The sequence below is a fragment of the Amphiprion ocellaris genome, chromosome 21 (assembly GCF_022539595.1).
Source record: "Amphiprion ocellaris isolate individual 3 ecotype Okinawa chromosome 21, ASM2253959v1, whole genome shotgun sequence".
Lineage (NCBI taxonomy): Eukaryota > Metazoa > Chordata > Actinopteri > Pomacentridae > Amphiprion > Amphiprion ocellaris.
Genome location: NC_072786.1, coordinates 24,575,200 through 24,593,480, shown reverse-complemented (window position 1 = coordinate 24,593,480; position 18,281 = coordinate 24,575,200). Strand labels below are relative to the sequence as shown.

General features: G+C 39.1%; 1 protein-coding gene across 1 annotated transcript in view; it reads left to right on the top strand.

Moving 5' to 3' along the window:
* Positions 1-18,281, top strand: part of zdhhc17 (zinc finger DHHC-type palmitoyltransferase 17) — a 45,945-nt gene that overhangs the window by 4,680 nt on the left and 22,984 nt on the right. Inside the window, exons 2-9 of the mRNA XM_055006376.1 lie at positions 5,472-5,575; positions 6,159-6,281; positions 9,233-9,310; positions 12,245-12,389; positions 12,734-12,798; positions 14,478-14,640; positions 14,826-14,951; positions 17,720-17,862. Coding sequence (XP_054862351.1) covers positions 5,472-5,575; positions 6,159-6,281; positions 9,233-9,310; positions 12,245-12,389; positions 12,734-12,798; positions 14,478-14,640; positions 14,826-14,951; positions 17,720-17,862 — 947 coding nt within the window. The remainder of the gene's footprint in view (positions 1-5,471; positions 5,576-6,158; positions 6,282-9,232; positions 9,311-12,244; positions 12,390-12,733; positions 12,799-14,477; positions 14,641-14,825; positions 14,952-17,719; positions 17,863-18,281) is intronic.

Sequence of the window (18,281 nt, the reverse complement as noted above, 5' to 3'; positions counted from 1 at the left end):
ATTTTTCCTGGACTTCTGTTTGTCAGCCTGTTGGAACAAAAAAAAAGCTCAGTCACGATCATAGTTGAGCGGCACTCCTCCGCTCCCCCTTCTTTTCTCTGGCAGCCAAACTAGTCTGAATTGCACATGGGGTAGTTGAAATAGATCATATGGATTTGTAAAGGGACCGATACTTGGCAGTGAAAAGTACAAACGCCTCCTGGCAGCTTTGACACTTTTAAAATAGAGGGAAAAAATAGGAGCTAGTCACCGTCCTATCTCCTCCGTCACACCCTCCTCCTCCTCAACGTAATTTACTCTCCAAGACAAAATATCCTCTGCGGGTTTTCGCTTCTTTTCTCTATTGTATTATGATGGTAGTGTCACGGCTACTGTCTCTCCTTACTGTTGATGATTAAGTTTTAAGCTATGTAACATGACTGATACGTAATTATGCACTCAGTTCTGCATTTATTAGGCTAGTTGGAATAGTTGGAACCTAAACTACCAATCAAAAGTTTGGGGTCACTTAGAAATGCCCTTATGTTTGAAAGAAAGGCAGTTTTTTTTCAATGAAGGTAACATTAAATGAATCAGAAATCCAGTCTAGACATTGCTAATGTGCTAAATGACTATTCTAGCTGGAAACAGCTGATTTTTAATGGAATATCTACATAGGGGTACAGAGGAACATTTCCAGCAACCATCACTCCTGTGTTCTAATGCTACATTGTGTTAGCTAATGGTGCTGAAAGGCTAATTGATGATTAGAAAACCCTTGTGCAGTTATGTTAGCACATGGATAAAAGTATGAGAGCTCATGGAAAACATGAAATTGTCTGGGTGACCCCAAACTTTTGAACGGTAGTGTATATCGTAATACAGAGCAGAACTGGAACTTGGTAATGGTCCTTGTCACATATTTGTACTGTGATCATGTCATGAAGACAGAACCAACTTCTACAAAGGTGTCAAATATAGTTACTAATGTCTTCACGCATTTTCACATTCCTTGAATAAGTCACAAAAGTGCCTTTCGTTTCATAATGTGCCAAATATTAACAAAAGCAGAACTTACTCTTTCCAGTGATAATAATTGTTGTTCAGTGCGACAAAGCATTTTGCGTAATCCGGTTTTGAAATTACATTACAGCAAATGTCTGTCTTGTCTCAAACACAAGGCTGATGTTCCATCCCACTTTGTGTGATAAATAAAGACAAAGCGATTCGTAGGTTTGCAGATCATTGCAATCATTCAAAAGCTGTGCGTAGACTGTGATGATTCAAGGTTCTGAGAAGGGCTCCAGGCTGTGCTGAAAATAGCCGAGAGCTCATAGGTTTAACCTCAGCCACAAGACTAAATGTGTTGAAGGAATGTTACTTTTGTTTTCCATCCTTAGACACATTCATCTGTTAGGTTATATTGACCTGCTCAGCTTATTGCATCTGATAAGTAGAACTGGTACATGTCATTTTGTGCATTTTACTGAAAGTGTGCACAAATGTAGGCCTGTCCTTCAGGCATGATTTTTGAAGTGTAGTTCTGCAGGTGAGATGTTATGTCATTGCTATATGTAGCAATGTACCCATGTGGTGTGTGCCTTAACCACTTTACTATCAGGTCCCTCTGTACCTCATCCTCATGTAATTTAACATACTTGTTGATCAGATGATGTTTATAAGATGTTGCAGTGAAGAATTTAGAATCTAAACAACTACACGAATTGTGCATTTTTTTTTTAATCAAACATACCAGAATTTTATGCCTAACTTAACTGAAACCCAAAAGACACACACTTTTTTAAAATCCCTAAAATGACACCATTTATCAGAGCAACAAACTGGATTGTCAGATTTTTAACTTTCCACGTGTCATAGAAATGATGCGACTTACAGTTCTCCTTTGAGAGTTACCGAAATGAAAGCTCAAAATCGTGATCCATTTTTTTCAATTCTCAGATTCTGTAAAAACAACAAAAAACAATCAAAGAATTCGGTGCTCCTCTATGCAACTGAGGAGCCACGAGTGACTCAGCTGCTACCAAGAGTGACTTGATAAAATATAGTAATTCAGCTCATCTGCAGGAAGAATGTTGTATGTGTTGATTCCTATTTCTGTAAATTGAAAAATCAAAGAAATCCAACTTAAATTTTTTTGATGTATGGCATTAGAACTTTGTTATACTGCATGAATGACATTGTTGAATTCTATTTTTAGAATGGTTGTGGTGTTTCCACAGAGGTGCAGGACTTTGTATTGCATTGAAAAACAAGAAGAGCACTCAGAGAGCGCAGTACTCCGCCAAGGCTGCTCAGTTGTAGCATTATTTCCGATGGATGAAACGGAAGCGATGGATTTGTAGCAGGATTGCAATCATGTGATTGTCAGCAGGCAGCTGACGTAGTGTTCACTTGTTGTCATAGTTACAGTGATGCCATGCTGCTATCTTGCAATACAAAAATCTGCGGATCCAGACTATAAGCCGCATCACTGCTAGAATCTAATCACTTGGTTCTTGTGTCATTTCTGACCTCTGAAATTTTCATCCAAATCCGTTTGTTTTTGAGTAATGTTGCAAACAGACAGATGAGCAGATGAACAAGCGTACATGATCATCACATAACTCCGCCGCATTCCTTGGAGGAATAATGAGACCACAGTGAGGAAAAATGTGACAAGAGCAAATCAACAATCATAGTTCAGAAGTTTGATTCAGTGTCTTAAAAACTGTAGCCATTCAGTGCTGAAGCCAGTGACTGTCTGGCTGTAATGACAGCACTCACCATTTTTGTTCAAAAAGAATGGTTTGTTTTTCTCACATTGTTTTGCCCCTATAAGAGTTTAAATTTAACTGGAAAAGAAAAACCTGCCTGTGTTAGTTTTTCCTATGCACCCTCTCCATTTTCTGCTTCCACCATCATTCCCTGATGGTGACAGAGATGCGGGCTCTGCACATCCCTGAGGCTATGTGGGGAAGCCCAAGCTAAACCTGAGATGCTGCAGCGCCGTAGTCTCTGTGGCCCAGAGCTCTCGCCTCAGGCTTCTCACCAGCTCCGCACAAGCCTGCCATGTCGTCAGCCCCCGAGAGGCCGCCCCATTATTCCTCAGTGTCACATGCATGAAAGCAGCAGCACAGACAAAAAGGCCTTAATGGCTGCTTGAAGGCTGAACAAAATATTGAGATTTTTTAAGGTGGTAATGTTGTTAAAATGCTTCATTTTTTTAAAGTCAAGGTTAATATGAATTCCTGAGTCAGGATCACAAATTTTAAATAAAATTAATAGTTTTTTCTGTCTGCTTAATTTTTTGTCTTCAGTACAAATATAGTAACATTGGAAATTGCACATTAGAAGCAGCTTAACCTGTTTTAACATTTGTCTTAGTTTTTAGCGGTCAGAATGGTGGGTGCTCTGTGTTTATCAGATGCAGCTCTCGTTTCCTGGTGATGGAGGGTAATTGTGGTTTCCGTGGTGTTGCTATGGAGGATAATTGAATGTGAGTGGCACAGTCACCACATATGTGTGACAGATAAGATCTTGACCAGCTGCAGGACTCAACAAGCTCATCTCTTGAGTATGATACCGCTGTGATCAGCTATTTATATGAATGCTGACATGTTCTTGAGCAAGTTACTGTGTGTCTGCAGTACCAGGGCCTGTATCCTCTAGCTCAGTACCTCCAGACTTGTTTCTGTCATGCTACTACTTCCTCTCTGCCTGAGTCATGTTAGCCTTGCAAGCATTGAAGCGCCATTGTTTCTTTATTGTCCTCAGGTTAATTGGATTTCTAGACGTTTTTACAGCTATCATTTTGATTTATTATAGCGGACAAAGCTTTGGTGGAACTAATAACAGATTGAATATGGCTCCATTCCAGCAGTTATTAATGGTCAGAGGTATACCTGAACGTTAGATCTCAGATGTTTCTTTTTATGTTTCTAACCCTTCCTTAACTGACCCCTTCTCAGGACTGAGTGGGTGTGTACAGATTTGGCTTCCTCGCCTGTCAATAGGTCAGTTTACACCCTTATCATTGTTATTAGTTCATTGCTTTTGGTGATATCAGATAATTTCCAGCATAGCTTTTTAAATGCTATGCTAGACCAGAGGTTTAATCAGCCAAACAAACAGAAATCATCTTCGTAAGTTTCCAGATTTCCCCTTTCATATGGTCCTCTATTGACCCTGTTGCTGTCGGACACAGCAGCTGATTATATTTGTGAACTGACTGGACAAGGTCAAGCCAAAATTGAGTGTAGGGATCAGTATTTCAAACAGCAATTATTTGTTTGATGTCTTGGAAGTTTTCCAGTTTGTCATACCAGTGCTGACATTTTTAATATTGCAGGGATTGCAGTAAACTCCCATCATATCCTTACCACATTCGATCATTTTTTCTTACATGTATTGAAATTCTCTGAGAATTCAGTCTTGTATCTGTTGTTCCCTATAAACTTTCAGTGATGTGATAATAACATTGAAAATGATCAATAATCAGGTATTCAACTAAATAATCAATGCAAAATACATTTTGATAATCATTTCGGTAATTTTTCAAGCAAATATTCCCAGAAATGTTCAATCCTGCTTCCCCATTGTGAGCATTTTTTTTTGCTTTTTTCCAGTTTTATACGACAGTAGACTCAACATCTTTATGTTTATTGACTGAGTATAACAAGACAAAAGAGATGCCGGTTTGGTCAATATAGCTTTTTTGTGACATTTCAGAGAGCAAGTAAGTTGTGGGTTGGTCAGTAAAAATGAGCAGATAACACCAAGATGAGAAGAGTTGCTAGTTAGAGCCACAATGACTGAATATACCAAGAGGATCTTGGTAGACATTTGTCTGCTGTCATTGATTTTGCCTTTTTTTTTGTACTGTGGTACTATATTGAGGACAGGGCTGAATGATATTGCAACTGCGACATGAGTAGCAATTTTAGTGAGATTCTAACTTTTACATTTCTTCTCTACCGTAACAAAAAATCTTAAAATGATGATGTGATTTTTGCTGCGGTTTTCTGTATGAAGCATGTTCCTTTATGTTAGGAGGATATGATTTGTAGCGTCTCTGTGGCACCACGGTGCTTTGTGTATTATAGTATGTTTTGATGCGCCAGCCTTCATCAAACACTTGAAGCTCATGCAATTTGGATATTGCATTAGCACTCTATATTACCATTTCAGTAATATTTTGATTAAGCCCTGGTTGAGGGCGCTCATTATCTCTGGGTGATTGTACATCGTAGCAATAGCTGCTCATTGGATTTTTATATGAATCCTGCAGCTGAATCCCAATAAAATATACCACTACTGTATTGTGGTGGAAGATTTAATCCGTGTTACCCACCGCCTCTCTGTATTATTATTATTACTATAGGTATATAGCACACCCCCCTGCTGGCATTTTGATATGTTTCAACTTAATGTTCATGATCTACCAAGGCAGCACAACCCGACTGACTTGTCTCTGTGCTTCTGTCTCTTTTCAGGAAATCAAACCCCAGAGTCATTACAACCACGGCTACAGCGAGAATGTCAGCCGTAAAAACCATGTGGACGACTACAGCACTTGGGACATTGTCAAAGCCACACAGTGAGTGGATAGTGTGTCTGTTGTGTTGTTGTTGTCACTGCCTCACATTGTTTTGATTCATAAAGGTGACCTTGTTTACTTGTTGCCGATTGGTTTGACCGGAGAATGTATCATTACTGAAAGTCCAGCAGGCTCACTTGCTAATTTATATGCTTTTGTGCTATCAAGATACCACAGATTTTAAATGAGTATCTATCATCACCATGTTTTCAACTGTGGTTTACCAGTTCTTTGTAATTAGCAAAGACAGAAAATTATGAAAGGTTTTATTGTTGGGAAAAGAAGAAGCTTGGAAATGTCTCCTTGATAAGACAACAACAGTTTTGTCTGAGTTGTTGTTACAATTTACAACAGATTTATGTTGTTTTGGTTTGAGGTTAGTGTCTGCTTGCCAAGTTATGCCACAGTGTGGGTGTCTTGTTTGGGTCCGGGTATCTGTTTTTTAAGTTGCGTCTCTTACGTGTGTCTTGTTATGTATTCGTGCATTTTGTCAGCATGTCTGGGAGTCATGTTTTTACCTCTGTGTCTCTGCACATATTTGCATGAGAGGTGACTTTAATACCTCTCTACCCCTCTGCCTCAGGTACGGCATCTTTGAGCGCTGCAGGGAGTTGGTGGAGGCGGGCTTCGACGTTCGGCAGCCAGACAAAGAAAACGTAACACTCCTCCACTGGGCCGCCATCAACAACAGGATAGACTTGGTCAAGTGAGTCAACAGAGATTAGCTTAGTTGACATTAAATAAGGATTAAGATCAATTCAAGCTGCAAGCAGCGTTGGTTGGGCCCTCGCATTCTTGCTGGCCAGCAAATCCAAGCATGTCCACCAGGTGGCGCTGCGACTGAGAGTGGATTTCGACCTATGGCTTTTTCGATGACAACCTATCAAAACTGTCCACCAGGTGTCGCTATTACTGTGACTGTATGTCAGCCTATGTATGTCATCAGGGCTGGAGTCTGATCACGCATGAAAAATTTGAGGCAGATTGGAGCATGTACAGGCCAGTTAGACAGCATTTCCTGTTTCATGGCGAAATTCTGGGGGCTGCCATTTCCACGCCCTCAGATTTCTGCAGATCATTTTGATAACTTTTGATCCCCCATGCCTGGTGTGCCTCCTGGCCAAATTTGAGCTCTGTCAGGGTCAGCCTGTTTGAGTTTATAGCTTTTGAAAATGTGCAAAAATTGGTCCAGAATCGTCTAAAATATGACTCATAATTCAAACTGACTGACTTCCTGTTGGGTTTTGGGTATTTGTGCAAGAGGCTTTTTTGTGCGTCGTGATGTGTTACAGATGTGTACCAAATTTCGTAGCTGAAATGGAGTTTGGGGGCTGAATTTTCATAATATTGCAGGGGGCGCTAAACAGTCATTTTGCCACATACATGTGTGTGTACATATACCATTTTTGCCATTATTTTATATTGCTTAGAAGTTTTTATTTTTAGTTGATCTTGTTTTGAAAACAGAACCCTTTTTCACTGTGTTTTTTACCCCATTAGAGAAAAAGAGGTGACCTGTTTTTTACCACCTGCTTAGGTGGCATCTTGAGAAAGTCTCAATGCATTTTGCGCAATTAGCTGACAGATGTTGCAGATGTATTAAGGCATGCAAAATAACATGAATGTTGTTGTTATCTGTAAATGCTACTGACAGTGTCCGACCCTCTCTGTCACCTCTTGTTCTTTTCTAATTACCGCTTAAAGTATGTAAAATTGCAGAGTTTAACAGAAGTCTTGTGTGTAGCTCTTTGGTTTTCAGTTCCAAATATACTGTGTTTTCTGGTTTAATAATGACAAATGAAGGGAAACCCATAGCAGGTTATACTGTTTTTACAGATAGGTGATTTGTATATATATTATTCTACTCATGAAATCACCCAGTTAAACAACTGGAATGTTTGCATCTGTTGTTTTGCTCCCCTCATTTATCTTGATTAAATTTCTTTCATTTTTTTCTTCACCACATAGAGTTTCATTTGCTCCCACTTCATTTTCAGTTTGCTGTATACGACTCCAAAATATGCATTATTTGGCTGCAATTGCATCTACAGTATACTTGATTACCCGCAAATGATTTTCAGAGCTGTGGTGGCAGACTTCCCCATATAGAGTAAAATTTCTAGCCTATTACACTGCAGTTGACCTCTTTCATGTACATACAGATTAATCCGCCAGCTGCTGTATGAGCCCTTCCCTTTAGCTACACTGGCATTATCGCGGAGCAGAATCAAAGCGAGCGCACATCCTCTGACAGCTAAAGCACTGATATTAGGGATGAGGACAGTCAGCAATTACCTTTCAGTAGATAGTTGTGGGTGTGAAAAATATTCAGCTTCAAAACATCACTCTGAAAAGGTTGTGACACTTCAGAAAGACTTTGGGGAAAATGTTTTTGTGTGAATACACAAACTTGGAATCTTTGACTTCTTGCTTTGTAATCGGATGGAATGTATAATTTACGGTAAGAAGAATATTAAATACCTAAGCTTGTGCCAGACTTTCTCTTCTAAAGTTGTGCTGTCACTACTAACAGTGCAAGCATGAGGATTTGATAGAGAGTAGTTGGAGTTAAATTAATACTTGCATATTTTGGATTTGCACCAATTTACTTTTTGAACATACACGTTTTCTTAAATTAATACAAATCTCACACTTGAAACACTCCAAAAAATCTGATAGGGTGGATTTTCACTGTATATTTTACAAGAAAATAGCGTTTAGGTAGTGTGCTACTCTGTTAGAACCACCTGTCTGTTGTACACCATCTTCACACCTCCCCCTGGTTTCCGTAGCGATGTCCTCTTTCAGTCTGCGGATTTAGGTGACACGGTTCACAAGTTTTCTGAACAAACAAAATTGTGCTTCAAAAATGAGTCACATCTATGCTCGTTCTGCCAGAACCTATATTTTAAACCTCCTCAAAATTATCATTTTTCAAAATATTTACAGATAACATTTTTTAAAGGCAAAATTATGAACTTTAAGAACTGAATAATATTTAGACTTAGAATTGTTTTACTTATTTTCCACATTTTGTGAAATTACAGTTAAAATCTGCTGAAATCAACAAAATAAATATGAATTAACATGTTGATTTTTAAAAGAATACCAGGCCAAAACTGTACATAATGAAATAATCAAATATTAGTTTGTTCCTTTACACTGGTTTACTGTATTTAAAGTTAAATAATCTCATTTTTTAATAGATATTTGCTGTTCATTGTACTGGGTTTTACAGTTTTTGTCATTCTATGCCATTTTCACATATTTCAGTGTAGATTTAGGTCAGTACTCAATAGTGTATAGGACATTTCCCTTTTAGCACATACTGAAGGAAGTTTAGAGTAGACGGAGAAGATAAAAGGAAAATAAAATGACGTCCACCAAAGACATTTTGAAAAGTTTGAGCATTTTGGACGGTAACATTTAGTGTAGTGGCATATCTATGACTTTGTTTTCTCTTTGTAATCTTTATTACATAGCTAAATCGGTAACATATCTGTTAGTGTGCTGGTTTACTGGTCAGTTACAGAAGTATCTGTGGACTTTGTTTGGTATTAAAAAAGCTTGGTATGTAATACTTTGCCTCAGTTTTTACACTAAGTTATGTTAAATAAGAGTTGTGCTTCCTTGTGGTGATTGTGTTTGTGTTTACAGGTACTACATATCAAAGGGAGCCATAGTTGACCAGCTGGGAGGAGACCTCAACTCCACACCTCTGCACTGGGCCACCAGGTAACACACACAATAGTTCAGAGCCTCTGCTCCTTCTGACCTTTGATTCACTTTAGCATCTCGTGTTTTGTATCGTGGATGCGACTAAATCCTGTCACTGCACTTTTTATAGATGAGAATATAAAACTTTATAAAACTATAAAACATTTTTGCCAAAAGCCAGAGCCATGTGACCAGCTTCACCTTGATAAGCACACATTTATGAACTTGTGTCTAAACCACAGCCACAGATTTTGTTTGAAGGGACACATTAAGTGTGGTTTCTGGGCATCCTCCCCTTGGACATTTTGTGCATCAAACACTGTTTTCTGCATCAGTTAATGATGGAACTGTCTTTATTTGTGTAAAGGAAAACACAGGAGTCAAGACACTAGGTGATGATTTAAATTCTAATGGAATATAATGCAGTAAACCCCTCAGGCATTCTATATTGCTTTCATATTTTTCTCTCATTTCATTTTATTCCTGCTGCAGCCAGCAGTACATTCCTGTAATCCACATACAGGCATAATTTACTCTTCCCTTCTCTTTTGTGTCTTGTATTTGTGATAGTGATCTCCGTACATGTATATGTGCCACTTTTTCACATTAATAATGAAATAATTCATTTGAATGAATCTGTAAACCCCTGGACTTTTAGCTGTGTTTCAGCAAGATTTCTGCTTATTTAAACTTTTCTATCCTATGTGTGTTTTAGGATGACTTTTGGCAATCCCATACTATGTTACTGAAGCTGAATGCAAAGGAGAATGAATCACATTTTGAGGAAAAGCATTGATAAAAATCTTTTAGAGAGTGAAACCTTGGTGAAGCCACTGAAATATTCTGGAGAGCAAAAAATGAAAAGATGCAGTGCTTGAGGAAAAAGACCTGATCACACTGGAGGCATTGTTGCTTAGATGAGTCAGCAGTATTGTGATTTTTCAAATAAAAAGTCCTTCTTTGATATTTTCATTGAGTGGAGGAACATGCAGTGTTCTACATACTGAGGGAGACGTGTCTCTGAGCCTATTCGCCATCATCTTCTCCTTGATTTCTACAAGTACATCCGCCACCTTAACTTGATAGTTTGAGGGCTTTTTCATTTCCTTTCTGTGTAATGACCACTTACTGTGAACTGTTGAGAGGAGACGGGTCACATGAGATCACCGTTACCCCCCACCTCTTACCCAAGCAGACAGGGGGCATGAAGCTCTCCATTCCTGAATTATTGATAGCTTTGACAACAGGCATCTGCACCACCACTGCCACAGACGCTAAGGAGTCCAGTGTCATCGTCTACATTGCCCTCCATCCACCCCCTCTAGCTGCTGGTGACCTTTAAAACCCCCCAGCCTCCTCTGTCTTGGTGACCTCAGCCACTCACACACATGTTGGAGCTTAGTGTTGGGCTGTTCACGCTGTGGCTCGTCACATTTATTCTCAGTAAATAACTTATGTTCTGGTATTGTAAAAGTGATAGCACACAGTCATTGAGGGAGTGAAATTAAACTGAAACAATGAATTTCTGTCATTTTTACCAGCATGTTTTTACATTTTTGTCATCTTTGGAGAAGGAGCACATATTGTAGACATTCTCAGTAACAAGAAAAGCACTCAGAGAGCGCAGTACTCCGCCAAGGCTGCTCAGTCGTTGCATAATTTACGACGGATAAGTCCTGATAAGTCCACAGCAGTCGATTTGTAGTAGGATCGCAATCATGTGATCGTCAACAGGCAGCTGATGTAGTGTTCACTTGTTGTCATAGTTACAGTGACACCGTGCCGCTATCTCGCAATGATACAGAAATCCTGAACAAATCCGTGGATCCAGACTATAAGCTGCATCACTGCCAAAATCTAGTCACTTGGTCCTTTTGTCATTTCTGACCTTCCCTGAAAACTTCATCCAATTCTGTTAGTCCATTTTTGAGTAATGTTGCGCACAGACAGACAGACAAACGTACACTGATCATCACATAACTCCACCGCGTTCCTTGGCAAAGTAATTAATATGATTTTGTGTTGTTTTAATCCTTAGTATTTAAGTAGTATTTCACACCATAAATAGCATTGGTCTTAACCTCGGTATTTAAATTGGTTAAGTAAATCTGTAAAGCTAATCTTATTTCTCTAATGGAAAGTAAACTTTGGCTAAACAGCTGTTGCTTTAAACATGCTGTATAAACAACAATTGTTTTTTTAATCCATTTTTGGGTAATGTTGCTAACAGACAAACGCTGATCATCACATAACTCCGCTGTTCCTTGGCAGAGTAAAATGACCTTTATGGGTGTTTTGTGACTCAAAGGAGTCATTGCTCCTAGAGAAATTAGATTAATTTTTACATTTTTATATATTCCTTTAAAAAATGTTTGAAAAATAATCAACAATGTTATTTGTAGATGGTTATTTGAATTATCCATCATTAGCTATTGCATCTTTATCCTGTAGAGGATTGCAAAGGACAGACAGACAGACAGATGGACGGACAGATGGACAGACAAACGTACGCTGATCGTCACATAACACTGCCGTGTTTCTTGGCGGAGTAATAATAGCACAGTTTAAAAATCCAATATGCTGCACGCAATAAAAGCATGTAGCCAGTCGCTCTGCTACACCATTGAGACAAAATGATGAGAACAGACATGGAGACAGTCTCTCAAGGCCACATCACTTCATGTGTATTATAGCAGTTTAATAGCAGTGGGAGTGTACGAGAGGCTGATCTTTGAACTGCTGAGTCGAGCTGGGTAACCCACTCAGCATCTGAGTGTGTGATCAAGTGAAAACAACTTTGGCCTTCTTCTCCTCACACCTCTAAAAGACTAGTTTCGTGCTCCTGCATGCTACCTGCTGCTTTCATGTGTCAGTTTCTATCGCTGTGGAATAAAACCTCAAAATGCATTTCTGTATCTCTTTTAATTTGTTTATGTGTTTATCCTCCCCTAGACAAGGCCATCTATCCATGGTGGTGCAGCTCATGAAATATGGCGCAGACCCGTCTTTGATCGATGGCGAGGGCTGCAGCTGCGTGCATCTGGCCGCCCAGTTCGGCCACACTTCAATCGTGGCCTACCTTATCGCCAAAGGACAGGTAGAAAAACACAAAGGTTATGGCTTATTTGTGCTGATAAATGCATAAATAGTCTTTTAACAACAGTAAATGGCCTCTTCTGACAGGAGATGCTTTCAGTGTTTCACAACAGACTTGCTGACAGAGTTTCACACATAACAACACCTTTCCTTCCGCTGCTTTATGATCTGTTGTTCCTGATTGTGCCATTTTGGTTTTCTAAGCCACTCAGGAATATTGAGCATCTTTTTGACAGCATTCTGTACCAGTGATCTCCATCAGGGGGAGCCCTGCTGCCTCTGTTTTCTCCTGTCACCGCTCCACCAGTTCTTCAGTTGTATTATTGTATCTTTCCTCTTTAACAGGATGTGGACATGATGGATCAAAACGGCATGACTCCTCTGATGTGGGCGGCCTACAGGACACACAGGTCTGTATCTTTACACAGCCGCTATATGCTAGTTTACACGTACAGCACAGGAACTATACAGTGGCAAAAAAGTGAGGCCTTAAAAATGATAAATTAGCAACAGTTATGTACAAACACAATTTCCATGAGCTACGTACACACATAGTTGGATTTTTGAGGTATCTTCCCGGATACTGTCGGGTGGCTGCCAGCTGAAGTGCTGAAGAAACTGGCTGATGCAGCAGAACACTAACCCAAAACTGCAAAGTAAATCTACAACAGAAAGACTTCCAACTAAGAAAATCCCTCCTCTGGAGTGACCCAGTCAGAGCACAGACCCTAATCTTATAGAGATGCTATGGAACAATCCATGTAATTATATATTTTCATTCTGAAACATATACAGTAACCCCTGCTACATATATTACAAGCATCCACACTTCTCTGGAGTCTAAAGAGTGTAGAAGTGCTGCTGGTCCTGTTTTAGTTTGAAAACTTGTGTTTTAGCCTAGAGAGAAAAAAATTGGACACTTTTGTAAATGATGATTTGACATCTTTGTTTGTTTTATCATTGGTCCTTATGAGGTGGAAATCAAGTCCCAAACCATGGGCCAGACTCTAAGAATTGACCATGTTAAATGTCTGAAAAGCATCTTTACAGATCTTCAAAGAATCACCAGGAGAAGTCAGCATTCGAGGACAGCTGCATTCATTGTCGACAGAAAATCCAGGAGCAGTTCTTAGCAGTGATAACATCCCAAGAAAAACTAGACACTGAGCTGTGCATCGTCATGCTGAGAGAGTTGGTCATTTTCCCACGCCTATAGGGCGTATTTTTTGACACCATGATACTTTTCTAAATCTATTGGTCAGATCTTGACATCGGGTTATCATATTTCACCATCTGCTCACACCGTACAGAGGATATTAGGTTATCATTAGGTCATGTTTTACAGGCTGCAGGCGCTGTTGATCTGGTTTTCTCTACTAGCAGCTGTTGTGCAGTCACCATTGTTGTTCTTCCTCTGTAGTATTTTCTACAAACAAACACCCAACCCCATGCTTCATGTTTCCAGCAGAAGGTGCATGTTGAATGTATTCAATGTTCATGCAATATCTATCTATTGACTTCTTAGTATAAACAGAGACTCTTAATAAAACAGTGCTGTAACACTAAGAAGCTCAAATCACATTTTACAATCTATTAATCCAGAAAACCAGCTCATTCCAAAGGTTCTGCATACTTTTTTCTTGCCTCTGTAACATTCTCTATTGAATTGGCTAGTGTGCCGTGAAAGAATTATTAATGACATAAATAAATGTAAACCTTAAATTAAGACTCTGATGCGTGAGAAATAAACCCACGTACAAGCAAGAACACGTTTCTGCTGACTGCAGCCACACACATAACTTGTTCATGTTTAAATGAGCTGTCATATATCAGACAAACTGCATACACAGGAAAACACGTCTTCATGTCGACACTCAGCTTCATATGAATATTCTCTGATAAGCAACTTTTCTGAGGGATCACTTCTATTTGTAATTTAGGAAATGAACTTATTAATCAGCAAAGTTATTAGCAGCCAGACAGAGATGTAGCACGGTGATTAAGGAATATGTAAATGAGGTTTTCAGTAACATGCATTGTGACAAACATGTTGATCAGAGCTGAACTTGAATCCCCCTCTGTGTGACAGTGTGGATCCCACCCGGCTGCTACTGACGTTCAACGTCTCTGTCAACCTGGGCGACAAATATCACAAGAACACAGCGCTGCACTGGGCCGTGCTGGCCGGCAACACCACAGTCATCAGCCTGCTGCTGGATGCCAACGCAAATGTTGATGCACAAAACATCAAGGTAGTGCCTTCTCATGGCTTAACCCTTGGTGAACTAATACATTTTTCGTAATAGTAATCATCTCGTTAATCTATGGCAGCTTTTCTTAGTCTCAACGAGGCAATTTAGTGCTTGGTTTCCAATGCACACACGTTTTCTAGGTGATAAAATGTGTGAAATGGCTGGTCTTTCTTGTTATTTTCCAGGGTGAAACACCGCTGGACCTCGCCAAGCAAAGGAAGAATGTTTGGATGATCAATCACTTACAAGAAGCACGGCAGGCCAAAGGCTACGACAGCCCGTCATACCTGAAAAGACTGAAGATGGACAAGGTACAAACACATCTATAAAGCTTCTTTAGCGAAAGAGAAAAGTAGAGTCTGAATAGTTTACAACTGTACAACTGTGAGGCTTCTCATGAAAGCACAAAATCATGAATCAGGCAGACACCGCTCAAATGTGAACCACTCCATGGAGGCAATCAGATCAGGTGTACGAGTCTAAACGTTGCTGTGAGGACACCTGTGGGTCTTTTCAGTCCTGACATGCTCAGACCAGCCTGACCAGACTGAAGCTCTTTATGCTCTGTTGAACTGTTGCAGCATGTCTGGAGGTAGTGATTGCTCTTCAGTCTAGTCATTTTGTTGCTTCCAGTCAGTCTGACAGGAAGGAGGGTGTTCATAAATGACTTTACCGACACGACTACCGGAAAACAAAACAAAGCAAGGAACTAGCTCCTTTTATTTATTTTTTGTGGGGTTTTTTTGTTTTGTTTTTTTACATTCTGCTGTGTCTCGTCTGACCACAGTGGGGGGTTTATTCACATGCATCCTGATAATCAAACTTTGAACTTGAAGGAACTTGAATGCTGGAACATGGGATGTTCAGATATTTACTTGGTTACCCTTTTAATGTGGGTAATACAGAATATAGCACTAATTTCCTACCCTGGTGGAAGATGTGGACATTTTTCCATGTTTATGTTTCTGTTGAATGTTTCTATGTAGATTTTGATTTTTAAAAATATTTTCTATAACCATGTGACTTGAATCTCTGTTTTAATTCTGCTTAAATGTGTTGTGATCTTTCCACCACCTGTCTGCCGGGATATTATTAGTTAATTAAGGTAAATTAGACAGAAAGTCGAGTCACCAAATAGCCACCAAAATGCCCGTTTTCTGCATAGAAGTTATAGCAATGTGTTGCTGTGTTTATAGATGTGACGGGTAGATTGTAGCCTATTATTTGTCTGAGGTTTGTTCACATTAGCACAGATCCCTAGTGTGGAACCTAGCGCTGTAGTGTGCAGAGCTTCACAGGCTGCTGTAGATGGAATACATTTAACTTGCTTGAACTGCAACTTCAATTCATCTTTATGTCTTCGCAGCAAATGCTGGGTTCAGACTACACAATATTGTTGTCTTATAAGAGGGTCACTGCTTCAAATTAAGTGATTATAGTTATACATGCTTGCAGAGAGACATGACAGACCCACATTGTTCCCCGACTAGTTGTAGCTTGAAGTCTAATCCAGTCTGCGTGATGTTATTGAAGAGAGTTGCTATGGATCGACCTCTGGAAACAAAAGTGAAAACAACCAGTGGTGTTTGAATCTGTGTAAATGATCCCAACGGTCTTATGTTCTTTCTTAATAAAAGAAAAGGGGATAAAGGCTTGTCTGCTGCTATTATTAATTATTGTCACAAAGATATTAGCTGTGTTTCCATGACATTTTGCTTTTTTGCACATTTTGAAGTAGCACATTAGAAAAACTTAATGGAAATGGAGAATTTTAGAAAAAAAGCTTTGATTTCTTCTATGTGTTTTTAAACTCACTTGAGGTGATTTTTGACTTTTCAAAAACAGAATTAATGTGCATAATGGGAGATGGAAACATTTTTTTTCAAATAGGTTCTCACATAGCGAATATTTAACCCACAGAACTGATGTATAGACTGAAAGCAGTTCCTGCAAACTTTTCTCCAAAAACTCCAAAATGTTCTTGTTTTTTTTCGGTGCTAAGTTTTTAGTGATTGGCTAAGAGCTGGATTTGTTTCTGGATTTTTCTGACAGCAATGTGAATCCAAGCCGATACTGCCACCTTCTGATGACACTACACTGCCGAATTTATTAACTTCAAAACAGATAGTGGATATAAGCCTAATTGACTTCATTACAATTTACAAAATTTACTTCAGATTCACATGACAGTTACTATTTGGAAATGCAGCTGTTGTACAAGCTGTCAAACAAGGTGGAGTCCTTTCATCACACAGGATAAAACAATCAATTTACATCCAGGACGCCCGTTTTCAGTCCCAGCCTCTCATGTCTTTTGGTTCAGGTTATTATCAGGCTAAAGTCATGTAATCTGAACCCGACATTCTGTAACTTTTAACTTTTTAAACATCTGGTTGAATTTCACTTATTCACTTCACGTCTGCTTTTTATGATGACATAACCGCTGTTAAATTGAACATGAAAGCTAAAGCTGCCTGCTATTCAATGATGAATCTTCAGCAAGTTTTCTTACATTCAAAACAAGCTATCTTCTGTACTCCAGCATCATGCTAAAACAATTCAGAAATGTTCTATATACACTACCAGTCAAAAGTTGGGACACACCTTCTCATTCAATGCAATTACAACAATTTAATACAACAATTTGCATTATTTTCTACATTGTAGATTAATACTTTGTAGATTTTGTTTACAACATAATTCCTTAGGTATTCTTTTATAGTTTTGATGTCTTCACTATTAATCTACAATGTATAAAATAATTAAATACAAACCTTTGATTGAAAGGGTGTGTCCAAACTGTTGTCTGGTAGTGTATTTTATATCATAGGACTAATTCTCTGGCTTTAGGTAGCTCATATTTCAACTACAAAATCAGATTTTAAGACAAAATGTGAAAAGTGGGCCTAGGCCTTCTTCTTCCCCACTACTTTGACCTACCTTCGTTTCATTACTTGATCCCTATCCCTCCTCTCTTTCACTTCTTCTTTTACACATACCCTCCTATCTGTCCTACTTGTTTTTCTTCTTTCTGCCCTTATCTTCAATCCTTCCAACATCTGTCTACCTTCTCCTGCAGGAGTTCAGACAGAAGGTGATGCTGGGAACGCCATTCGTGGTCATCTGGCTAGTTGGTTTCATCGCTGACCTTGACATTGACTCCTGGCTGATCAAAGGCATCATGTACGCTGGCGTCTGGGTCGCCGTTCAGTTCCTCTCAAAGTACGTCTCAATCACAGAAATGCACAGATTATGCACACAATCATATGCAGTTTGCCAGAGTGCTGTGTGAGTAATTTTTTTGTTCTTGGTACAAAGGTACACTACAACTCAAAAGTTTGGGGTCCCTCTGGCAATTTCATGTTTTCCATGAAAACTCACACTTTTATTCATGTGCTAACATAACTGCACAAGGGTTTTCTAATCATCAATTAGCCTTTCAACACCATTAGCTAACACAATGTAGCATTAGAACACAGGAGTGATGGTTGCTGGAAATGTTCTTCTGTATCCCTATGGAGATATTCCATTAAAAATCAGCCGTTTCCAGCTAGAATAGTCATTTACCACATTAACAATGTCTACACTGTATTTCTGGTTCATTTAATGTTATCTTCATTGAAAAAAATGCTTTTCTTTCA